Source organism: Gopherus flavomarginatus, chromosome 5 (genome assembly GCF_025201925.1).
Source record: "Gopherus flavomarginatus isolate rGopFla2 chromosome 5, rGopFla2.mat.asm, whole genome shotgun sequence".
Taxonomy (NCBI): Eukaryota; Metazoa; Chordata; order Testudines; family Testudinidae; genus Gopherus; species Gopherus flavomarginatus.
In genome coordinates this window covers 60,008,156-60,032,819 of record NC_066621.1, presented here as the reverse complement: position 1 = coordinate 60,032,819, position 24,664 = coordinate 60,008,156, and the positions used below count along the sequence as shown (strand labels likewise).

General features: G+C 42.6%; 1 protein-coding gene across 2 annotated transcripts in view; it reads right to left on the bottom strand.

The window, feature by feature from the left end:
• Positions 1–17,579: 17,579 nt before the first annotated feature.
• The window catches only part of SWAP70 (switching B cell complex subunit SWAP70), a 55,510-nt gene continuing 48,425 nt past the window's right edge, over positions 17,580–24,664 (bottom strand). For both annotated transcript variants that reach the window (XM_050955092.1, XM_050955093.1), the window contains exons 9-12: positions 23,043–23,209; positions 21,865–22,063; positions 18,719–18,815; positions 17,580–17,740 (exon numbers count right to left, since the gene is read on the bottom strand). In XM_050955092.1, coding sequence (XP_050811049.1) covers positions 17,631–17,740; positions 18,719–18,815; positions 21,865–22,063; positions 23,043–23,209 — 573 coding nt within the window. In that variant the 3' untranslated portion in view covers positions 17,580–17,630. The remainder of the gene's footprint in view (positions 17,741–18,718; positions 18,816–21,864; positions 22,064–23,042; positions 23,210–24,664) is intronic.

Here is a 24,664-nt window from a genome sequence, read left to right as displayed (position 1 = left end):
CACCCCAACTCCCTCCCAGAGCCCATCCCCTGTACCCCAAGTGCCTGCCCCAGCCCAGACCCCACACCCTAGTTCCCTCCCAGAGCCTACCCCCCACACCCAAATGCTTCCCAGAGCCCACTCCCTGCCCCAGCCTAGAGCCCACACCCAAACACCCTCCCCCTCTACACTCAAACTTCCTTCCAGATCCTTAGGGAGATGGGGGGGGTGTGCAACTTGGACCCATTCTGGGCACCACCAAAAATTATACAAACCTGCTACCCCTGGGATTGGACTCCCTCCACAGCCAACGAGTACCATTACTTGCTCAGCTGCAGAGAAACATAACGTGATTCCTCTGCAGTTTTCTCAATCTTAGCTGGTCTGAGGAGCACCAAATCAGGTCCAGGAATCAAAACTAGGTGTGTCGCTCTCATCCCAGAAGGTCCTGGGGCTCCTCAGTGCTGCTTTAGTTCTCCTTTGTCAGTCATGCTATAGTGCAATGGTCCTTTTCAGTTTGTGTTTCCAATTACCCATATATAGGAACTCCCCAGAAACTGTCTTTTCTGAGATGACCAGTAACATATATACAGCTTATAGGTGGTATGGTTAGTTAAATAAGCCTGATAGTCTTTGTGTGTGCTAACTGCTCACTGAGGTAGGGTGACCAGATGTCCTGATTTTATAGGGACAGTCCCGATATTCGGGGCTATTTCTGATATAGGTGCCTATTACTCCCCATCCCCTGTCCCTATTTTTCACACTTGCTATCTGGTCACCCTACACTGACGGGAGAGGCGGAGACTGCAAAGACAAAGCACATTGCAATGAACAAGCAACACAATGAAAAACAAAAGTGAAAAAGCATGGTAAAACTTAGTGCTAATGTAGAAGGTCTGAGTTATTGTCCAAGGACCCTGAGAGGGTCACCAGTCTTCTCTGGTGAGTATGTTCTTCTCAGTAAAGCACAAGGAACTTATATGTAACAATTAAATTATTTTTATTTAAGGTGATAGAATACAGTAACCAGAACCTGGTGTCTAGAGCAGTATGAAGTGCTGTGATGTCCCTGCAGGTGGGAACCCCACCTTCCAAGATGGAGGATGGTATTTGGTTTCTAGCCCACCCCACAAGTTTTTACAACAGTGACAACTGCTCCACATAGTGGGAAGGTGATCAGAGGGTCCCAATTTCCAGAAAAACACTATTTGCTCTCCAGGGAAATTAAGAAACTGCCCCTAGGATAAGAAGGTTGAGCTTGTGCTTATCCACAGGAATGGAGGGTGGCAGATCTAGATTCTAGTTCTGACCCTGTGAACACAAACTTGATTTTCCTGAATGTGTGTTCTGTTGTGGTGAATGCATGTGCAAATGGGGTAATTGTACATGCAAATAGCCAGCCAAACATGCAAGTGATCATTACTTGATCTGCCAGAACTACACAGGTACATTTGAAAATGGCAGGTCTTTATTGTCTTTCAGCTTCTATTTCCTTTCCTGTCAAATAGGAATAATAGGACCTACTGTCTTTGAGGTTGTGAAGCTAAATTATTAATGTATGTAAAGTACTTGGAGACCCTCAGATGGAAGGTGCAAAGTATAATGCTTCAAAGACCATGTCCTTAGGCATGCAAACAGTTATGTAGTTTAAGATGGGGAGCAGTTTCCATCTTTTTTTCTTTTGTTTTAAGCACACTGGTATATCTTTCTAGCTGTACTTCCTATGGCAAAATGAGGGTGCCTAATCCTTGGGATACATAATAGCATTGGTTAGGCCCAAAGTCTCCCTTTCCATCCACAGTCTCGGTCTTTGCATTCCCAAGTGAGTTTAACCCAGACTCCCTCTTGCCATTTGCCGTTGGAGCTGGAATGGAGAGTGTAGTGTATCCTGTGAGAGAAGTATCGAGAGACAAGGACACCAGACCCATGCTCCACCACCAAGCCCCAGAAGGCATTACGCCTGCTCCAGGCACAATGCCATTGGGAGTGGCTGCATAGCTCAGTGTCTCTTTATCAATCCCTCCCCAGTATAGGCACTGGTTTGAATTACAATCTTTCCTGAAGCTTGTGACCGTAGCGTGTGTAAAAGCATGTCTGCCGTGGGAGTTATGAGAATACACAGTGAGTAGGAGGAAGGAATCAGACAATCTGTGCACACTTAATCTGCACACCCCCTGCATGTTGGTAGCTTGCCCTAGTGCTTCACTGTCTACTCCGGAGAGACTGATACAGACATTCAAGTTTATACTGGCTGCCCCAAACCGGGAAGGTCAAGCAAATTGAAACACTTTTCATATTAATTACATGCAGTGTTGATCAGTGTCCATTTGAGATCCTTAGTCTCTCTGCAGCAAAAGTATGAGCCACATCCAGTCACCCTCTTGAGCCAGGAGAAGAATGCTGCCATTTTGATAAGTGCGCTACTTGGGCTTTTTTTCTATAGATATAGATATAGATATAGATAGATATATTTTAAAAGTGTGTTCAGTGGAGTGTGATTTTAACTAGCATTATCTCAGAACTTCACTGAGCCTGTCCTTTATAAATGTTAATCCTTAACCATTACCCTTAGAAGTTCCAACAGACTAGTAAAATGCACTGAAAAGGGATATGTTTAATTTAAGCAATGAGATTACCATGCTGCGAATAAAGCCACTTTTATTAATAATTACCTCTCTACCATGACTTAAATTTAAACAGATGGGAATTTTACAGCCTCTGCTCTTCATTAATTTTCTTGGATCCTTCAGAGTAAAGCCCTCAATTCCTGTGATGTAATGGTATAAACAGTTGGCTCCCTGCTTAGCTTCCACCCACAAGTTCTAAATTTGGAGCATGGCAAATTTTTGCAGATTCCAGAGAAAAGCTATGCTCAAGACGTGCGGCTTCCTTGAGTCCCATTCGATTGCACCAAACAACAAAACTGTGTGCTTTTTTTATAACTGGGATAATAAATATGACTCAGATGCACATGTTGTCTATGTAAGCACTTGGGGTTGGCTATCACTTTATGGCACTGGAAAGAAGCCAAACCAAATAAAAATTGTTTTGAGTAAATATTACATTTCTAGAGCATGAATAAGTTTTCTCTACAGCCAGCGTGTCGCTAATGGGAATAAGAAAGAGGTTGGGTGGAGGAAAGCAGTAACTAAATCATTGCGCTATATGTAGATAGTCTGCACTGAGATCTGTTGTTTCAACTCGTCTGGGGTGTAATATCACAGCTAATTCTTAACAGGTCTCAGCAAGGCCACAAATGCTGGAAATAAAAATAGCAAGTATAGGTCAAGTAGCTTGTCCTCCCTGATACTTTGCTTCCTTGAATGGAAACTCAGCTAGTGACATGTACAGTGACATGTAGACCAATTGAGACCCCCCCCCCTCACCAAACATACAAAGACTGTGGTATTACCCACATGGTTAATGATAAGCATGTTTTTTCAGGATCTGGCTTTAAAGGAATTCTCATTAGCAGTGGGATTTTCAGTAACGCCAATGTGATGTATGAGCACAAGTGCCACTGAAAGGGACCAGAAATCAGGACATCTGGGTTTCATTACAGCTCTCCCATTGGCTTGCTGTGTGACCATGAGGAAATAATCTGCACCTTTAAGGTGGATGTAACAACAATTTTCTCTGTCTGACAGAGATGTGGGGGTACTTCCTTACCTCTTCACCAATTGAGAACCTTGATTGGAAAGTGTTATATTCACATCCCACCACCATTTTGTGCTTACATAGCAGAAGTAAGCATACCTATGCTATCTGCAAAACTAGATAAAATAGAGCAGTGAATACTGCCTGATAGTGAAATAAGCTCATTTATTTAAAAAAAAATGTTACCCCGAAAGGTAAAATCCATTTACAAATGTGATTTAAAAAATTAGCTTAAACCAAAATACATTTTCTGTGTCCCTAGCCACAATGTATTTCTGAAAACAACAGAGACATCTCATGTTGCAAGCTATAGACCTGTTCAAATTGCATGAACACTTCTCTGGGCAGAAGATTGTTCTTTTCATAGGCTTCTTCTGTGCAATGTAGGGAAAAATCTGAGCTGGGTTTTAAAAGAAGCCTCCAGCCAAGAAAGTGCAGCTCACCAGGGAGAGCTCACTGTCACTAGGAGCAAGACAGATTCCATGAAGTGTCTTTTTGAGAGATTCTATGAAACACTCATTTACGGGGTTTAGAACATGTTAGTAAGGTGGGGTCAGAAGAATTCCATGTTCTGAGTGATTCAAGCATCTTTATCAGATCAATTTAAGGAACTTCTTAACAGTTAGGGCTGGAATTTAATATATAGATAAAATTGCTCCAGTTCTGTGAGCTCTACTGCTGTCAGGAAATGCCTATTGCTGAGCTAAGAGGGCCTATTTACCATGCTGCTAAAGTAGCTTTGACTCTGTTTGCAGAAACTGGGCAATAAGTATTGTCCATGTATTTGAAGCTGCCAATGATCATTTTCTGCCAGCACAGCAAACCAAGAAACTGCTTGTGAAGGGATGACTCTCCCCTTTTGTAATACAGTATATTTGACAATTTAAGGAACTTCTGTAACACAAGGAAGCGTTTACATATTAGCGCTTCTAAAGTGTTTGAACAGCTGGTAAATCCTAAATGACCCTGCTACTAAAGAAAAGAGCAGTGAAAAGTAACACTGCAAGGAACAAAAGAACTAACAAATGCAGGGCGTTAAATCAGTTTTCAAAACTGGGCACAACTGAAAGCTCACATTTGCCCTGATATGCCTAAAATGGAATCTTTGGCATCTAACTACTGATTTGAATGCCCAGCTGCAGAACTGGTTGCCCTGACTTAGCAGCCAAGTTGGAAAACTGAGTCCAGAGAACTCTGCTCTATATTCTGCAATACTTTCTCCACACTCCCACTGTGCTCTCTCACTTACTGGTCCTGATATGGCCAAGGCAGGCTCAGCACCAGCTTAAGAGGGCGAGGTGTGCATAGGTGACTTTAAGCTACCTTTTGCAATCCCCTGCATGATGGCCTAGTTTAATTAGACCATGTTTAATTAGAGCAAACTAGAGACTGCTGTAATTGAAGCTGGTTGCCAAGCAGCTCCCAGAGGCTTTCTGGCAGCCAGGGATCTGCTGGGTGTAAAAGAGCCCTGGCAGCAATCCCGATGGTGGTAGGAGAACCTTCCAGCAGCCAGCTCCATCAATTACAAGGCTGGTCTGCATGCCAGCGGGCCATGGTAGCTGCTAACAGCACTCTTCTTCCACGGCTGTCAAAACACTTAAAACATTAACTAAGCCTCACAATTCCCCTGTGGGATTGGTGAGACTCATCATCCCCCTGTCACTGATGGACAAACCGAGACATAGAGAAGTTAAGTGACTTACCAAGATGACAGCGCAATTCAGCAGGGCTGCCCAGAGGATTCAGGGGGCCTGGGGCAAAGCAATTTCGGGGGCTCCTTCCATTAAAAAAAAGTTGCAATATCATAGAATACTATATTCTTGTGGGGGCCCCACCAGGGCCAAGGGCCTGAGGCAAATTGGCCCACTTGCCCCCTCTCTCTGGGCAGCCCTGCAATTCAGTATCTGTACTGCTAATATATGGCCAGAACCCTCTGGAATTATACAGCTGTTCAACAAATAGATGACAGTTTCCTAAATCAAAAGTAGCTCAGTGGTAATAGGATTTCATGACTGGAACAGTTCAAATCCACTGATCTATGGACAGCAGATCAAACCCAAACAAGAAAGAGAAGAAAGTGGCAAATGTGAAAGCCCATGATGTTGGGTTGCTTTTAAACTATATGAGTAGCTTCACATTTCTGCAGAGGAGTAAATTCCCTGCAGATATCATAGTGGCTTTGACTTATTTTTGTAGGTCTGAGAACTCTGTTTCTTTGGATGCTAGATTAAAATAAGCATGGATCTTGGTGTGCCAATAAAGGGATGCTGGGGAGGGATCTCCAGGCTACTGGGATATTAAGGTACCAACTTTAACACGATGGAAAGTGAATTTTCTCTAGATTTTCAGTGTGACCTTGGATTTTACCTGTGGCCTTAATATCCTGACGTATTGGTCATTCTCACCTGTTCCTTGCTATATTACTTAGTCTGTACCCTAATGAAAACCTTGATGTAAAGTATAAAACGTATCTCCTTGCTGCTTAATAAGTGATTTTTGTAAAGTGAAAATATGCTGTACGTAGCGCAAACAAAAAGCTGCTCAAATGCAGCCTTAAAAAATAAAGTACGAGTTACTGAAAGTGTTCATTGCTCTCCTTTTCAAAACCTGAACTGTGGCTCTGCTGAGAAGTCCCGCACTGCCCCCCCTCCCCCACCCCAGCATTGCTGGTCTGGGGCTTGTCCCATGGTGCGAGTCTGCCATCTACTGTATGTTAATCACAAAGCATTGTTTAAATCCCTGCTAAGGAATGTTTCACTTAAATTGCTCTGTTTTACTGTGGCACTTCTCTGACACTAGGTAGGGGTTCAGGACTGATGGGGAGGGAGAAGATAATGGGCGGGAAGAAAGCAGAAAACTAGGGGAGTGGTACTCATGTAGCATCTTAAATGGCATGACTCATCAAAAATGAGTGTATGTACTCCTCTCTAGGTGGGGTGAGTGTGTGCCTTATGATACCCTTGGAAGAGGATGCCTCTATGAATGGGATGTTAGTGCGTTAAAGCCAGATTTGTTGGTACCGTCATACCATTGCCCACATGCAGAGTTTCATTTCTGTCTGTCTATCTGAATACTTATATGGCCTCAATCATCATAGCAGCCATTTGGATGTGTTTTTAATACGTTTTTGTGCCAGGCTCATCTGGGTCAGGTCAATGGGTATCACGTAGTTACTAGAGTGGCAAGTCATGAGGCAGGTGCACATCTCCTAACCACCTGTCCTCAAGAAATGAGACACTGGCCCCTGCACATCATCACCTTGCCTGTCACAGAACTACACATAAAACAGCACAAATAGTTCTCATTCGAAGGGCGGCAACTTTTAACTATTCCGCTTTCCCAAGAGCTAATATTAAAATAGCTTCCTAGCTGAGCGTTATAGATTAGAAGGCCAGAAGGGACAAGTGTGACCCTCTAGTCTGATCTCCTGTATGATACAGCCCACAGAACTTCAATTCCTAGAGCAGATCTTTTAGAAAAACATCCAATCGCAATTTTTAAAATTGCCAGTGATGGAGAATCCACCACGACCCTTGGTAAATTGTCCACTGGTTAATTACTCTGATCATTAAAAATGTACACCTTATTTCCAGTCTGAATTTGTCTAACTTCAACTTCCAGCCGTTAGATTGTGCTCTAGTAGACTGAGGATCCCGTTTTTAAATATTTGTTCCCCGTGTAGGTATTTAGAGACTGTAATCAAGTCATCTCTTAACCTTCTCTTTGTTTGACTCAGAGCTTAGTCTGTTTAGTTTAACGTGAGCAGGCAAGATTCTAGTGCTTTACTCGCTCTTGTGGCTCTCTTCTGAACCATATTCAATTTCTCAACATCTTCATTGAATTGTGAGCGCCAGAACAGGACACAGTATTCCAGCAGTGGGCACACCAGTGCCAAATACACTGGCTGGGTTTTTTAACTTCGTATTTGTTACAGACATGGCATAATTAATTCATGGTTACATTTCGATTGCTTTCACACCATTACTCGTTAAGAGGAGTCATGGCAGGCAAATCACCTCATTGGTGGTGTATGCATACCTGCTTCTCTCTCTGTTCCATGCCCATGACATGAGACCTGCACTTGGAAGCACCTTCAGCTGACTTATTATTCTGGGGAAGACTTGCTCCATTTTGCTCAACAGGAAGATTTCCCACTGTGAGCCGCACAGACTGGCATTCTGATGCTCACAGTGGCCACCTGGATGGATAGTGACATCACACATGAAGGCAGAAGTGCAGGAGCCCAGGGGTGAGTGACTGTAAAACAGAGGCGGAAGGATGAGTTTGTGGCTAACGTACAGGAATGACAGGAGATTCTGCAGTAATGGAAGCAATATAAGATCTAGGCAGGGTTTATTCCTAGCTGTGCCATGGACTCGCCATGAGACCAGGGGCAAGTACCTTATCCTTTGTGTCCTTCGGTTTCCCCATCTGCAAAGTGGGGCTTATGCCACTTATCTGCCTCTCAGGGATACTGAGAAGCTGAGTTCATTAATATATCTGTAAAGTGCTTTGAGCTCACCAAGTTGCTATAGATGTGGTAAGTGGTGTTACTGACTTGTTTGACAGTATGGCGGCCTTCAAGTGCCAGATTTTCTGTTCTTCCAGTTCTGCACTGATCACAGAGCGGCAAAGGAGAATCTCTTGCTCCCAGCTCCGAGGGTGCTCCATGCTGCATTGGGGAGACTCCCTGGTTTGGAAGAGCTGGAGCACACTATACTCTGATGATGGTCCCTCCCACTCCTGACATAATCCCATGCCAGACCTAAAGGGAATTTTGCATAGAGTTACTTTCTTGGCTCTGTGCTGGAGGGGAATCCTTGAGTGAGTTAGGCAAACTCTCTAGTGGTTGCTTTCTTCCTTTTTACTCCTCAGAAGCAATGAAAAAGGATAGTGGCCTGGGCAGAGTCCAGTGTTTATTCTGTGTGTATTTCATGGTCAGACATGAAGTTGTCCCCCTGACTATTCTTTTGGCTGCTCACAGATGCACCCGAGAAAGCTTTGTGGTTGCTTTCTGTTGAGTATGTGAGTGTATCTACCAGAGTGAGTCAGCCTAATGGCTGAGAGGAGAAGTAAGAACATGACTTGAAAACATGTTGTTATTAGGCTCCTCCTAAGGAACATGCCAAACGTGTTAGCTCAGCTGCCCTTTTACCCAGATCTGCTCTGCACCCTGCAGCCAGAGAGTAGGAGTCAATCTTGCCAGCTCCTGAATGTGCTCCATAATTAACTGCCTCTGAGGATCACTGATCTGGGAGACTTTGCTGCTGTTTGTGTTTGACTGGAGAATGGCGTTCTTTACATCATGAAGCTACTAATCACAGAAAGGCAAACACAGCCAAGCATGAACAATAGAGTGAAAGAGAGAGCTAAAGTAGCCATGCTAGAGCCATTTTTAGAGTAATACAGCAAACGGAGAGATGCTCTCTGTCTCAGTCACGGAGATTTATAGGCTCTCTCTCATGGGACCCATTTCAATAAAGGCAGATTCGTAAGCTTGCCTCCCTTTAGTCTGTGTTGGAGTCCCACTGGGAAACAAACAAGCTGCTTTATAGGCCCAGGCCCACACAGAACACAACCGCCCAGCAGACGTCTTTGGCAGGCTGCTTAGATTTCAAGGTAAAAGAAACACATTCCTCATCAGTCTGTACGCAGGCACACTAACGCGGTTCCTAGCCTACTCCATTTGGGCGTGGGGATGCGCACCGCAAAGGCTGGAAATTCCTGAGCATGTAACATGCTCCCAAGAAAAGGGTTATGGGCTGTCCTCCATTTCAGGTGGCTGCCTCCATTGGCTTCTATATGGAAAAAGATACTCTTGAAACTAGCCAGACAATTTCCTTAATAGAAGACTCAGTTTGCCAGGTTTTATTCCAAACACTTCTTACCTGAATTTTCAACTTGGCTCCTTTAAGGGCCGGGTTAGAATTTTCAAATCATGCCAAAGAGCCTTATGAGAGTAAATCCCATTTTCAAACATGACTTATGCTCTTGGGGGGAGGGATTCACACCCGTAGGAGCCTAAATTCCAATGACTTTCAATGCAATTTAGGCTCCCTAATGCCAGATTTTTAAAGCTCTTTAGGCCCCCTAGTGGGATTGTCAAAAGTACTTAAATTCCTAATTCCTGGTGGGTAGGTGCTTTTGCAGATCCCAGTAGGAGCCTATCTGCAGCTCTAGGTGCCTGAATATCTTTAAAAATCTGTCCCTTTGTGCCTAAACCACTTTTAAATAGGAGATTAGGCTCTTATATCACTTAGGGCAAAAGTAGCTGTCTGCACTTGACTTTTAATAATTTAAACAATGCTAAGTAATACATTCACTAACGTGATTTATAAAGTGTAATGTCCTGTCTATATAAGCATGTGTTGTTAGTCATATAAGCCATGGTTTAGCATAACTAGCAACAAACGTATCCTATCTACATTAGATCTTATCATAGTGTGTGCAAACATTTACTAAATATTCAAGTATAGAGCCACCCTAATGGAATCTATTTTATGAGCACATCTCCTTGGCATGCACATGAGAGGCAAATGTGAATACTATATGTGCAGACTGGCAGTTGCACACTTGGTTAGAGCCCAATCCTGCAAAGATTTGCACATATGCTTAACTTGGGAGTAGACACATTAATATCAGAAGAACTACACAAAGTAAAATATTTGTGAAAGTCTTTGTAAAATGGCGGCCTTATCTGGTTTGCAGAGGCAAAATATATGCACTTTCAGTAAGTAGTGGGCATATTCAAAGAGGCAGGCTCAATTTTTGTCACACAACCTAAAACTTTGATTTAATGGCTAGTAGAAAGTGAGTAAGTGAGTCGAGCGTATAAGCGATATTTCAGTTTGTTGGCAATGTGTGGGGGGGGGAGGGGGAGTGCTGGGTACTATTGTGGGTTAACCTAAAAATAAAACTTCTTTCAGCAAATCAAAAAAAACAAGTAATTTTGAATTGCAATAGTTCATTTAAAAATGTTGAAACAAAATGTTTTGCATTTTTGGAATTACATTAAATTGACACACATTCACAAAAAGTTTATCTTTGTGTCTGTATTTTATAGCAGAAAAAAAGCATTGGTCAAAAAAAATGTTGCCCATGCATAACTGAGAGTAGTTTTGCCTCCGTTGTGTCAGTGAAAATCTTGATTATATTTAATGTTTTGCCTACAGTGTCTGGTATTTGTGGGAATCATTGCTGCCTTTTTATTAACATGCTGTTATGGCTGTCATGGGACTGCCTTTTGACCCACTGCTATTAACATAAAGCCTTTTTCCTTATCCCTGGGGATCAGGCCACATCCTTGTATCCAATTTCAGAGATAATAGGGGTGAGGGGTGTCTTGGTTTAAAGAGACCTCCGGGAAGAGCACATGGGTGTGAAGAGCTATCCCTTTAAATCCCACTCTCTCCTATCTTTAGAAAATGGTGTTAGCAGCCTTTTGATTTTTGTATCAGACCATATTGTTCCAAGTTTAATTTTCTTTTGGAGGTGGGCAGTATCTGCTGGGATCCACCTCATTCTTCCTTGCCCTTCTTCCATCAACCTCACATCTATGTTTGTAGCAACACCCATCCTAATAATTTTAAATTAGTCTGATGTAAAATATGTTACCCCCACACCACTCAATAGTCCCTGTGGGGAGGGACATAGTCTGTACAACCTCAGCACTTGTGTTAGCCAAGTAATTTCTTCGCCTCATCTCACAAAATAGCTGAAGCTTGCAGCTAGCTGCAGCTAAAAGTCTTAGCTGTAAACTACTCCAATCCAAAAAGCTAATTCTTCCTTCCTGACACAGAGGGAACAGTGGTAAATAGGGGCTGTGTTGGAACCAGAGCAGTTTGGAGGCTGTGGTTTATGGAGAGAAGAGTCACTTTTATAATTAGGTTCTGGATGCAGGTTTGGATTTGGTTACATAGTTTTGGGCCCTCTTTCTTAAAATGGACCATTTTAATTAGTTGTGCACAATCTCAAGAATTACTGAACCTGCAGTCAATAGTTTATTGCTATTAGCTTCAAACCTGTTCATGATTTGTACCTTATTTGTCTAGCATAGACAAACCATGTGGAGTGCCTTTGGGAAACCATGCTTAAAGCCTGAGCTGAGGTGTGTTGGCTACAGCTGAGGTTGAACCGTGGGCAAGCTCTCCCCATTGCTGACACCATTCTAAATCACCACTAGATGGCACGGTAAGATCAAACTTGTTCTGTATCAATGACTGTATAGAACTCACAGCCACATTTACATTAGAACCTCAGCGTTACAAATACCTTGGGACTAGAGGGTGTTCATAACGATGAACAAACTGTTACTGTTCTTTCAAAAGTTTACAACTGAACATTGACTTAATATAGCTTTGAAACTTTGCTATGCAGAAGAAAAATGCTGCTTTCCCTTTAGTTTATGTTTAACCCAGTATTGTGCTGTATTTGCTTTGTCTCACTGCTGCCTGATTGTATACTTACAGTTCCAAATGAAGTGTTTGGTTGACTGGTCAATTTGTAACTCTGGTGGCTGTAATGCTGCGGTTTGTAACATTCTCGCCCTGCTGCCACACCACAGCTCTTAGGGGAAGGAAGCTTTGCATGCTACAAAGCCTGAACTGATGGGAGAAATTTAGTTTTGCTGCTGTGGATTTTTGATTCAAGGCTGCAACTGTCTGCTTAGGAAAACAGAGACCCACCTGTGTATGTAACATTGGAAGGATCCCAAGTTAAAAATCTAGTCACAGTTGGCAGGTAGAAACTATGTGTGTGTTACTGCAGGTAGATATGGGGTTAAGGAAGATAAATAAGAGTTAGGGCTGACGTCTTCCAATCTGTAATAGGCAAATGAGTTGGGACTGCTACCAAGGAAGACAAAGTTGTTGTAGTGTGAGTGTTGTTCCATGCCTCTCCATCTTTTGAGGGCTGCCAAACCAGCTCTGAGGAGGAATACTAGTGGGAGACACCCACAAGTTATACACGGACATTTGTGTATTACAGCTTGGCTGGGGGAAAGGAGCAATGCTGTGTTAAGGCCTAGAGGGATCAAGGAGACACTAGTAAATAAGCTCACTCCTGCATCTAACTGCTGCTCCGAAAGGCACCCATTCAGCTCGCCCTCAGGGTGCTCTGGAATGCACCACGTAAGGGCAGCAGGCCAGCTTCTATTGAAGGGCACAGGCATTTTGCCATTGACTTCAGTGGGAGCAGGGCTGTCGTTTCCTTAGCAATGTTTGAACGGAGATCTCCAGAGCAGACTCTTGCCCAATATAGCATTTCACCAAGAACTGCCTTATAAACATTTTCTCTTATAATCTTCTGTAAGTCTGGGGCTTGCAGGAAACAGCAGGGTTGGTGGTTGGTGTGGTTTTCCAGGCTGCAATGTTTCATGACCCAATACACTGACTGACTCAAACATATCCTTAATGTGGATGTTGTAGCTTAAGTGGACTTGATTCAAAGTGCAACTATTCAGTATGCTTGAAATGGGAGGGTGGGGATCTTTTTAAAATATGCAGTATCTTTCGCAAGATTTAACATTTGAAAGCAGACAAAGCCAATGAAGTAATGTAATGACTATTCATCAACTGGGGCAGCAAAACAGAAATCTGATTTGATGAGGTTTTTTTTTTAGAAAGATGCCACATTGTAATTTTATTTTAAAACCCCATGAAGAGGGTTGATACAGGTATTTGCTAGAATCAGAAAATGTTTGGTACAGCTTCCAGGACAGATGAAATTATTGCACTGTGATATTTGGCCATAATTTCCCATCTTTTGAAGGACTCTGAGGGCTTTCTGCTGTGCCAAACCAACTCCCAGGAAGGGTTTAGAGATGCTCCTGGGAGATGCACAAAAAGATGGTGTAGTCAAAGCAATCTGTAGGATGGGGAAGCTGACTTGGAAAGGAGGAGTCTATAAAAGATGGGAGCAGAAGAAAGAAGAGGGGGGGGGCCACCTTCTTCTGACTAAATTCACACCAGACAGATTAAATGTGTGACCTAAATGCAAAGCAGAAATCCCTTGGCGCTATGTTTTATTTACAGCAGCCAAGAAACTGGCCCAAGTTCTTTTTTAGACCTACTCCTCATTCTGAATAAAACTACCATCCACGGTGATGCTGAGAACTGTGCTGTACAGTAACGCCTTTCCTGCTAGACATCTACACTAGGGTTTTTCCTCCCCAAACGAGGAGGGACATTTCCCACTGTTGCTACCACTGGTTTTGCTCCTATTGGTGATGCCAACAGTGTATGTGGCCAGTGGCATTTAAAACTGCTTAGAAAATGTGGTGGTAAAAATTGCTTGTGGAAGGAGAAGCCTCATCTATGCTAGAGCTCCCAATTCCTGCTATCCATGGTGGCGCCATACTGGTGTTAGCAACAGTGGGGTTTTTTTTTGTTTGTTTGTTTTTAAAGTGTGCCAAATCCATCTGAAGTAGACTCCTTGCAAGGAAAATGACTTAAAACAACTGCCTCATTTTCTGAAACAGGTATTGGTCTCCATGGGGCTGTAGTAGCAGCCAAACTGTTTTCAACTCTAGTAAATGCTCTCCAGAGGGGGAGTGGAGTTCTTAAGAAAAAAGGCCCCGGTCAGGGAACCAACCCTATTATAAAACATTTTCTCACTAACCAAGTTTCAGCTGTAATGTAGAAAAGGCCTTGGGAGTATGTTGGTCTTTCCTGTGCTTAGACAAAGAAGCATTGCAATGGAGGGATGGGCAGACTGTTTGTTTGAGGTTACAGTCCCTATACAATACCTTGCATCCCCCTGCAGCCCTCTCAGGAATCCTTTAAGAGCTGATTGCACTGAATATTTGCAACACTAGTCTTCAGCTCCACCAGAGCTCAACTACTTGGCAGCATTTTTTTCCTTAGGGTGCCAGGAAGCTACAAAGTAATATAGCTGCAGTGATCCACTTAGCCTGAACTCCTTGCCAAATTGCGGCACCTTGTGTTTGGAAGCTAATCTAAAGGCCCTACTTCTAGCACACTGCTAGGCAGAATGGGAGAGTTGGTCCTGGAAGCTGAGAATACAGAGGTACAACTACTATTGTAAAGAGCACTTTGTGCAGAGTAGTGTTGACAAGTTAAACCACTACAAAGACAAGGGCTATAACAAATGTATTTCATACAATGTCCCTAAAATTGTTTTATTGCTTATAGTAAGATCTAAAGCCCAAAGTATCCTGATCTCTTAGTGTGGATAGTCTCTGAATGTGGTCAGTAGCATGCTGACTAAATTGGTTTTTCATTTGCTCAGCACAATAGATGTGCTGTTGTGGTACAGCCCATTTCCCATTCCAAGAAGCCAAAGAAAAGTGTACACATTCCTCTAGAAGTGTAAATAACTTTTTTGCATTTTATTAAAAAGCCAGTTCTAAAGAACAGTAAAAAAGGTCTGCATCATTTGGTATTTCCTTAAAATATTTTGGACAAGTTTAAAAAAACAAAAAAGACAGCAGAAAATTAGTTGGCCCAATACATCTTCCACTGTTCATGCAAAAAAAAAAAAAAAAAAAAAAAAGTGGGGGTGGGGGTGGGGGAGATGGTTGTAAGTTATACTGTTCCAGCTCTTCCTTTACCCGTTTAACAATGTATAGCTATGATAGTATTTCTGCTATTAGCACATGGTTCTTATGTAAACAATTGTAGTCCTATTAGTAAACTAAAAGAAATATTAGTTTACTGTACAGTAATTACAAATATGAAAGTCTAGGATTTGCTAGCACTCAAATGTGTATCTCCCATTTATTGAAACATTATGAGTTCAATTAATTAGTATAAAAATATAACCACCCATTAAAAATGTCTGATTTCAGATCCCCCTGGTGTTCTATTCTCCAGCCAATAAAAACAGGAGCGTTCCAGTTCTGAAGGATGTTTTTTGTTCAGCATTGTACAGTTTCTACTTCTGTTATTTTACTGACTCACTTAGTAATACTGTTCTGTACACAAATATATGGTTTGTTATAAAACATTCACTTTCATATTTAACTATGCAATAATTTAACATTTAGTTGCACTAAACATTTGAAGTTAAGAATTGTACGTTTCATAGCGGTGCAAGGCAAAAGTTGACTAGCAGGCCCTATGCGTGAGTATGGGGCATTTGGGGAACTATTTCTCAGGAATTGACTGACATCTTTCCCTTATGTGGGAGAATGTCTACAAAGCAGAAACATGTAGTATATTACTTTTAGAAACAAATGGCTTTCCCTGCTGTGAGACCCACCGTGTGCTAGAGTTCTTTGGAATGTTTTTAGTATAATTGGATGGATTCATAGTGTTCGGTGACAAAGGTTTGTGTTATTATTTAAAGGGAATAATACTAGGTGAGGGGGTGGCATCTGAATGTTGGGTTAATGAAGTTTTCATCCCAATTAAAAGTTTTTCTGCTTCCTTAATTGGTGGAACCTGGTCCATAAAGAGTTTTTAACATCTCACCTATTTCATAATAGTTCTCATAGGACATGGCTACACTTCAAATGGGGGCTGTTGTTCCCAGCTCAGAGCGATACTCCCTCGTGTACTAAAAACAGAATGTGGCTGCAGCAGTGTGAGGAACTAGCTGCCCTGAGCACAGGATATCAGTGCCAAGAGGTACACAGGTGGGAGTATGTCTCCTTCAGCTGGGGCCTGTACATGCCATACAGATTTTGAGGCTTAAAGGGACTACTATGACTTCTAGTATAATGCAGGCCAAAGAACCTCATCCAGTAATGTCTGAATCAAGGCCATGGTTTATTTGAAGTATAGCATGGCTTTTAAAAAGACCTCCAATTATGATTTAAAGACTTTAACCACAGTCCATGAACTGAAGACATAAGCTTTAAGACAGCTGGGGCAGCAGCTGCTTTTCCACCTAGAGACTGCACTACAGCCATAATCCTAAAGTGCTGCTTTTCCCCATTGTGTTAGACCAGTGCTTCTCAAAATGTGATTTATGAAGTACACAGTGGTGGTGCACAGAGAGCTGTCAGGTCAATAGAGTGTTGGCTCAGAGGCATCAGTGCAAAGAGAAGCCAGCCTTCAGCAGGGGCCAGTGCTGCAGGAGGAAATGGGCCATTGTACAGTCACAGAGCCACAAAGAGGAAAATAAGGGTGTCTCCACTGCAATGTAAGCTCAGGGTTAGAAGAAATTTCATCCTCCAGTTTTGGGTTTGTTACTCTAGGGCTTGAGTGCATAATAGGAATTGTTGAAGCCTGGGTCCCGTTCTGGATACTTCCTGATCCAATCCAGAGTCTAACTACCCATATCCCAGACTTCCTAACACATGGTTGCTTTAGCCCTTTGTTCATGGTGCAGTGTTGGAACACCTGATTGACGCAAGGAATATTTTTGGCAGATTCCTCCAGCACAAGTCCAGTGGGACTGCATCTACACTGCAAAGCAATAGGGTTTGAAGGCTAGGTCCCAGCTTGACTCAAGTTGGGACCCTGGGGTAGCATGATTTGTGTGTAGAGGGTTAGGCTTGAGTCTGAGCCTACTGCAGTGTAGACATGTCCTACATGTCCAGTGGAGGAGATGAAATGAAGGGCAAAAGGTGATTATGATTGGCAGTGGGAGGGGAGGGGAGGGTTGATATGGGTCCCATCTCCTATTTTAAATGACACTGCCTACCTAAAGATATAGGCAAGCAGTTCCGTCACTTTAGAAACACAACATAACAGCACTTAACAATGTGACCGCATTTGATAGGTTATGTCATAAATTTTTTCACAGGTTATTCTATGACCGAAGTTATTCTTTAAATAAAAATCTACAGCTGAAAAATTGGATAATGTTTTCCATATAAATAAAGCAGTTTCTGGAAGCTAAGCGTTGGAGGGAAAATTGCAGACATGACAGCTCCTGTATACTGTTGTGATAAAAGATCCTTTTGTAGACAGCATTTGCAGAATATGTTGCTTTGAACATAATTATTACAAGCAGTAAGCCATATTTGAACTATAAAATGGAATGATCAAACATTTTATTGCTGTGGAGTGAGATTTCAGCTGCCTTCATTACTCAGAAGTTGCCTTCTTCCCCTTCCAGTTCTTTTCTCTTTGCTCAAGTTCAGCTTCAGTGAAGGCTGCGGGTCCCCAGTTAGTAATTAAGTGAGGATTCTTAGACCCTGGAAGACATTAGAATATTTGACATAAAATAGACATTTTTCCATAGGTAAAATTACTGTTGGCTACATCAGGCTAGATGGAGCACAGCTAGAAGTGAGGTAACAAACATATGTTGGCTAGAGGAAGGTAACCAGTTTTTAAAAATCCATGGTTACCTTCTTTATGTACTTCTTGCAGAGATACAATAAAAATGATCCCATTCCACTCACCAAATTGCTTTTTTCAGAATACCTGTCATGACTTAAAGGCAATTTACGTACCTACTACTACAAGAAGTGTATCTGCATACGTGTCCAAAACCCACAAGTACTTACTTCTGTCAGCTTTTCGAAGATTTTCTCCCTTCCCTTAGGACACCAGCCCTCTCTTTGTAATTGTCCATGCCTGCGGCACAACTAACCAATCACTTAGTGTAATCTCTTTTTGGGGGCAGGGACAATCTTACTGTTCTGTATCTGTACAATGACTTCTGGACCATGACTAGGGCTCCTAGGCAGTTGGATAACAGAAATAATACTTTTGCTAGAGAAGGAGTAGGACCTCAGAGAGCACGAAGCTTATTAACTCAAATTTTGGTTTCACAAAAAAGGAGCTGGCAGAGAGACCAGATTGCTCTAAGCCTGTCACTGCTGACAGTACCCTCTGGTACGTCATAATGACACTGTTTACTTGGCTCCGCAGCAAAGAAACAGAGGATAACATGAAACTGTGATATAATCTTTGTTCTCAAAATAATTTAAAGATTTTGCACAATCCACTATATGTTGAGTCAGAAAAAACACAGTCCCTAGATTCTGCAGGGTCACCTCTTTACTAAAATTGCTTATTTTAAAATGCGGTTTTTGCAGTGATTCCTGATGAGGTAAAGGGAAAGGCTGCCCTGGATAAGTCAGGCAGGAGCTCCAAGTCCTTTCTTGGATACATCATAAAGGCACAATCAGCTCTGTTAATTTGTATTTTCTGTACTGATTACGCACCTGGTTCTATTAATCGAATTAATCCTTCATGATGAGCTACTTTATCTTTCCAGCTCTTAGTCTTGTTAGCTGCCAGTTCCAACTTCTTTTTGACCCCCTGAAACAAGATGCAGCACATTTAAAAAAATTAAAAGGATCTGGCCTGTTCCAGATACAACACACAGAATATATAGGAAGATGAAACTCCCTCTCAAACATTATCTTTCAAAGATTGATTACCTCCCACAAAAGCCAGTTAAAGCATCCTTGGTCGTCAGTTCAGCTAGGACTACTCACTTTTTGAAAACAATTCTTTACTAATCATCAACTCAATTAGTCTCAAGTCACAGTCTCAAATGATGTCTCTCTTCCCAGCTAAAGCTCAAACGGTACTCCATCCTCATCCTCCTTGACCTGTCAGCTGCCTTTGACACAGTCAACCAGACTCATCTTGAAATTTTTGTCCTCCTTTGGATTCCCTGACTCTGTCTTGCTTCTCCTCCTACCTCGCTAATCGCTCTTCCAATCTGTCCTTTGCTTCATCCTCTCCACAGGGCTTTGTCCTTGGTCTCCTTCTCTTCTCCCCTTACACCTTATCTCCGAATAATCCTACTGCAAACAAATTCAACTACCATCTCCCTGCAGACAACTCATAGATCTACCTCTCTGCTCCAGACCGGTCTCCTTCTGTCCAAATTGAAGTCTTAGCCTTTCTCCCCCACATCTCTTCATGGATGTCGAGCTTGAGCTGATGACTGAACATGGTTAAATCTGAGCTCTTAATATTCCCCCTCCCCAACCAAGCGCTCCTTGCTACCTCTTTTCTCTATCACTTTGGAGACAACAGCACCACTCTGCATGCCAATAGCCTGCACATTATCTTCAATTCACACCTCTGTCTAGATCTTCACAGCTGGGCTACGTCTAAATCTTGCTGATTTTTTTTCTGCTTAATATTGCTCTCTTATGTCCTTTCCTATCCATACAAGCCATCACTTCATGTCCTGATTACTACAGCATCCTTCTTTCTAGCCTGGACTAATGCAGTCTTGCCCCACTCATATCCATTCAGAACGTTGCAGCAAAGATAATTTCCTAACCTGTTATTCTACCCACATCACCCTTCCCTTTGTGTGCCTCCAGTGGCTCCCTGTTATCCATCGCATCAAACATAAAGCTGCTTGTGTTCACTTTCCAGGCCCTTCACACCCTATCCCCAATTAGCTATTGAGCTGTCAGCACCGGCCTCTCGTCAGCCCCTGAGGCCAGCCAGCCTCCACTGCCTACATGCTGAATCTTCAAACAAGCACCTTTGTACTTTCACCCACACTCCTCCTCATGCTGGGGAGGAGCTCCACATAAACACCTGCAAAGCCATCTTGTTATCCAGCTATGCATGATGCCTACAAAGAAACTTTACAATGTGCTAAGACACTGCTTAGCATGCTGACCCCGTATGCCTCGTTATTTCCATGTACTCCCCCATATGTCTGTGTCTCCATTTGGAATCCTTACATCTTACCCTTAGAGGGTAAGCTTCTCAGGGGGATGGACCATCTTTTTGTTGTTTGTACAGTGTGCACAGCACAGTGAGGTCCTGGTCCATGACTAAAGCTCACAGGTATTACAGTGAAGTACATAACAAAATGCTTTAGTCTAGCCTATAATGCTGTCAGTTGCAGGAACAGAGTTCAGAAAGGTATTCTGCACTAGCAGAGGTAAGGCTGAAGTGACACTTGCAGGGTGAACAATTTCCACATAGCAAGAGTTTTCTGCTTGTGGGCTAAGACCATTACTGGATGGCCATGTCACTGAGAGTCCATCTACACTAATCAGTAACTTCATAAAGCAACACACTGTGAGGAGAGTGTTCGACTTGGGCACATGCAAAGCAGCTCAAGCATCCTCGACCATTTGTCAGGGCATTAGGGGAACATGAACAAATTGAGAGCATCAGAATGAATGGGTGAAATGGAAGCCTAAAAACCAGGCCTTCCTTCTGCTAATCTCAGCTGGTCTTTTGAATCAATGCCAGACAATTCCCAGAGGCCCCATTTGTCAGACTATATAATCAGAAATCTGAATATTTAAAAGAAACTTTGTTAAATATTTAAAATATTTGCACTAACTTTAAAAAGGATAACAAGTATCTTAAAGTTTAGAGTTGTTTGTTAGATTTAAATCTGGGTTGGAGAGGCTGCTATTTGGAGTAGGAATGTGGTCTTGTTCATGGATGTACATACATGTGCATGTGTAATCAAAGATCGCTCAAGTGTTATCAGAAAATCAAGCAACTCCCATTCAATGCCACACTTAGCACCAATTATACAAGTCTAAGAGATCCTTGGGAATTATCTGTTCAAGATATTGCACTTAATTCCACTTTCCCCTCCTGAGCGGGCGCACACACCGTTTCACTCAACTGCAACCCCCCAGAACAATTAGATGTTCTGTAACGTTCCCAGACACAACAGGGTATGACTGAGGTGCAATCACAATAAGAGGAGCAGAACCACTGCATCTTTGCCTTTAAACCATGCAAGCCAGGACATTCAATGTTAATGTATTCCCTGCAGCACCATCAAGAAAGCAAGTTGGCCACTATGTGTCACTCGGCTATGCACAGAAAGGCCAGTTCTAGGCGTCAGAGGACAATCCAGTCCCCATAATCATTACTTGTCATCCTCCGACTGCTTACAGGCTTTCGATTAGCGCTAGCTGTGCTGGTGGTTTGTGCAATATCGACACTTATCCTGGGGAACTGGACTGAAGCTCTCACATGAGAGGCAGGATGGTCCTTGTTAGCCTGGGACTCAGAAGACATGGGTTCAGTTCCTTGCTCTGTGTGACACTGAGCCTCCGTTCCCCATCCATACAATGGGAACAAACGCAGTTCCCTTCTTCACAGGCTGCTGAGAAGATAAATACATCAAAGATTGTGAAGTCTAAGTTGTGAAGTCACAGGGGCCATAACACGTGCCACAGAGGCCACTGAAAAAGCTGGAGATAACTTCTTGTCTTGGGCTGGATTCAAATGCATACACATGAATTAAAACGGCACAATATCCTCATTACCAACCTCTACATTTGTTTTAATTTGGCTCTCATTGAACACCTGGCATAGGTATTAGGCAGATTAGGAACAAACCTGGCATACAGTAAATTACCTCATACTGTTCAAGTGCCTGCTTCCTTTCTAGTTCAAGCTGTTCCAATTGTTGCATAGCAACTTGAAGAGCCCGTTCCTTTATGATCCTCTGGGTCTCTAACTCTTGCTTCTCTGCTTCTGTCATCAGAATCGCCTGCTGCTGCTGCAAGTGCCATTTTTCCAGTTCGGCTCTCTTTGCTGACTCTTCCTCCAGTAACCTAGAGAGGAGATTGTGATGACTGCTGCGCTGCATTTAAAAACTAAGTCTAATCCATTATCTAGCACATATGTGCTAACAAGCAAGGAGATCAAGCAAATTACTTTCTGATGATTAACTTGGAAAGTATGGGAAAGGGAGGAGTTTTAACAACAGTGGAACCCATACCAGTCACTCAAGAGCACAAACAACGCAGTCACAAAAAGTGCAGGTCAGGGAGTTATTTCAGCCTGTAGTGTAACTGCCCAACACTGAGAAATCACACGAAAAATGGGCACATAAAGTTGTCACTAGCAGGGAGGATTGAAATCCACAGTAGAAAATGAAAGCGCAGCTCATTACCAGTATGAAATTAATTTGGGATAAAATACAAGCTGATATGAATAATTATTGCTCTGTGAAAACATGTAATAGCAAAATAGTACAGATGTAGGCCTCCATTTTCAGAAGTGACTTGACATTGTTGGTGCCAAATTTGACATACTAAAAGGTGCCTGATTTTCTGGAAGTGCAGAGCGCCACACCTGAAAATCAGGCCTCTTTACGGTGTCATGCTGGGAACCCAAAAACAGACAGCCAAAAGCATTAGTCACTTTTGAATGTTTAGGCCTTAGAGACAAGTGTCAGATACTCAAACATCCAAATCTATTCTCAACCCCCAATGTGTCTACTACATTCAACTTTGATATCTTATTAAAGACAAATACATAGTAATGATTAATAATCGTAGTGATAAGTTCCTCAACTTTATAGTATCTGAGAGAACCCAGTGAATAGCAGCACCTCAGTCCCACACTTCACCCCTAAATCTCCTCTCCAATATCCTAGAATCAGAGAAATGCAGGGCTGGAAGAGACCTCAGGTGGTCATCAAGTCCAATCCCCTGCACTGAGGCAGAACAAAGTAAACCTTAGACCATGCCTGTCAGGGATGGTTTTATCGATTTACTTCCACTGCTACCATAAGATTAAAAATCACACCTGGCTTGAAGTTTCCTTACTGTCTCTTCATCTTGACGTGCCTGTTTCTCGTCCTCCAAGGCTTCCTGTAGCTTTTTATACATTTCTTCGAGTTCACATACTCTCTGCAAATACTGTTTAAGTTCAGACGATTTCTGAGCAACCTGCTCTTCCATTTGCTGTCTTACCTGACAACATAAAGTGAAGACGACACACTTTAGCTCAGCATCCCCATGACAGTAGTGGGCTTTTCTTAGCCCAGGATGGAGCCCTCAAGGATATCCAATTTTCAGAGAGAGAACCTTTCCACTATACTTGTCAAGTTTCCCACCTCAGGCAGGATTCTCACATGCAGCTCACTTCCCTTGCTCATCTGCTTGTACTCTTCCCAGGATGCTTAACTTCTCCACCCTCTGTGCTGTCCACACAGCAGGACGTTGTAATTAAACTTAGGCCTAGTCTACACACAGAGTTGTAGCTTTATAACTAACTGTGTGGTTTCATATTGACTTAATTAAATTGGTACAGCTTTGTGGGGATGCGCTTAAAGTGGTTTAAACCTGGCTCAGATCAGGCAAGTTATAGGCACAAGCTAAACGGCTGGAACCAGTATTATACAGACAAAAGAGTCCACATACAAGTTTAAACTGGTTCAACAGCAGTGTATAGACAACCCCTTAGTAAATTTCACACTGTGAAGTCTAGTATGGTAGGCAATGAATAGTGGTGGAGCGGCAGTTGTGGATATGGGGGCAGATGTGGGGCTGGAAAAGCAGAGAAATCAAAGGAGCAGAGAGAAAGCTACAGCAAAGGGTGTTGGCTGTGGAAAGAGAAAGCAAAGAAAGCAGAAGAATTATGGAAATCAAGGAGAGAGGCAAAGATGACAACTGCCTGCCACTCCTCCAGCCTGCCAGATGAATGGGAATGCTCCACATGCCCTCTCCTTCAGATCTCACATGGCCAGAGCAGGGGACCAAGCAGAATTGACAGAACTGCTGTACAGCTGTTCCTCTGCTGGGCTCCCCTTTCTCACAATGTGTCAGGCAGAGCTGGAAGCAAAAGGTCATTGGACTGACTGGGAAGTAGTAAGTGCCAGTTGTAGAAGGCTGTCTCACATCTTTGGCAAGGTGAAAGGCTGAGGGAAGAGAGCAAGGAAGGTAAAGCAGGAGACAAACATCTAAGTTTCCCTGCAGTCACTGTTTGAAAATAAGCTATTATGTCTTACTTTTGGCACCAAGTCATGACCCTGAATCTCATTGTTGAAGACCAGGTAGGACATGTTTCAATGCTCATTACGGTCATTCCTTAACCAGCTAGGAGGGCTTTTCCTCTCCTGCAGCTATTAAGCATTCTACTTCCACAACTATCTCAAGCCTCTGTTGCTCCAGCAAACAAGATCATTTTCCAAAACGGAGCCCACCCCCTCCCACATGCACAGCCATCCCAACTGGATTAGCACAGTAACTTTATGTCCCAAGATTTTATGCAATGAAGTACCTGAGTGACAGTCAATACTTGTCGTTTATTTTCAGTAGATAACTTTAGTAATATACAATTTTATTCAAGACAAAGCCCAGATGAAAAATTATGATAAAATTCATCCTGGGATCTGATTTACTAACTGCGAGTCCGCATTACAAGGC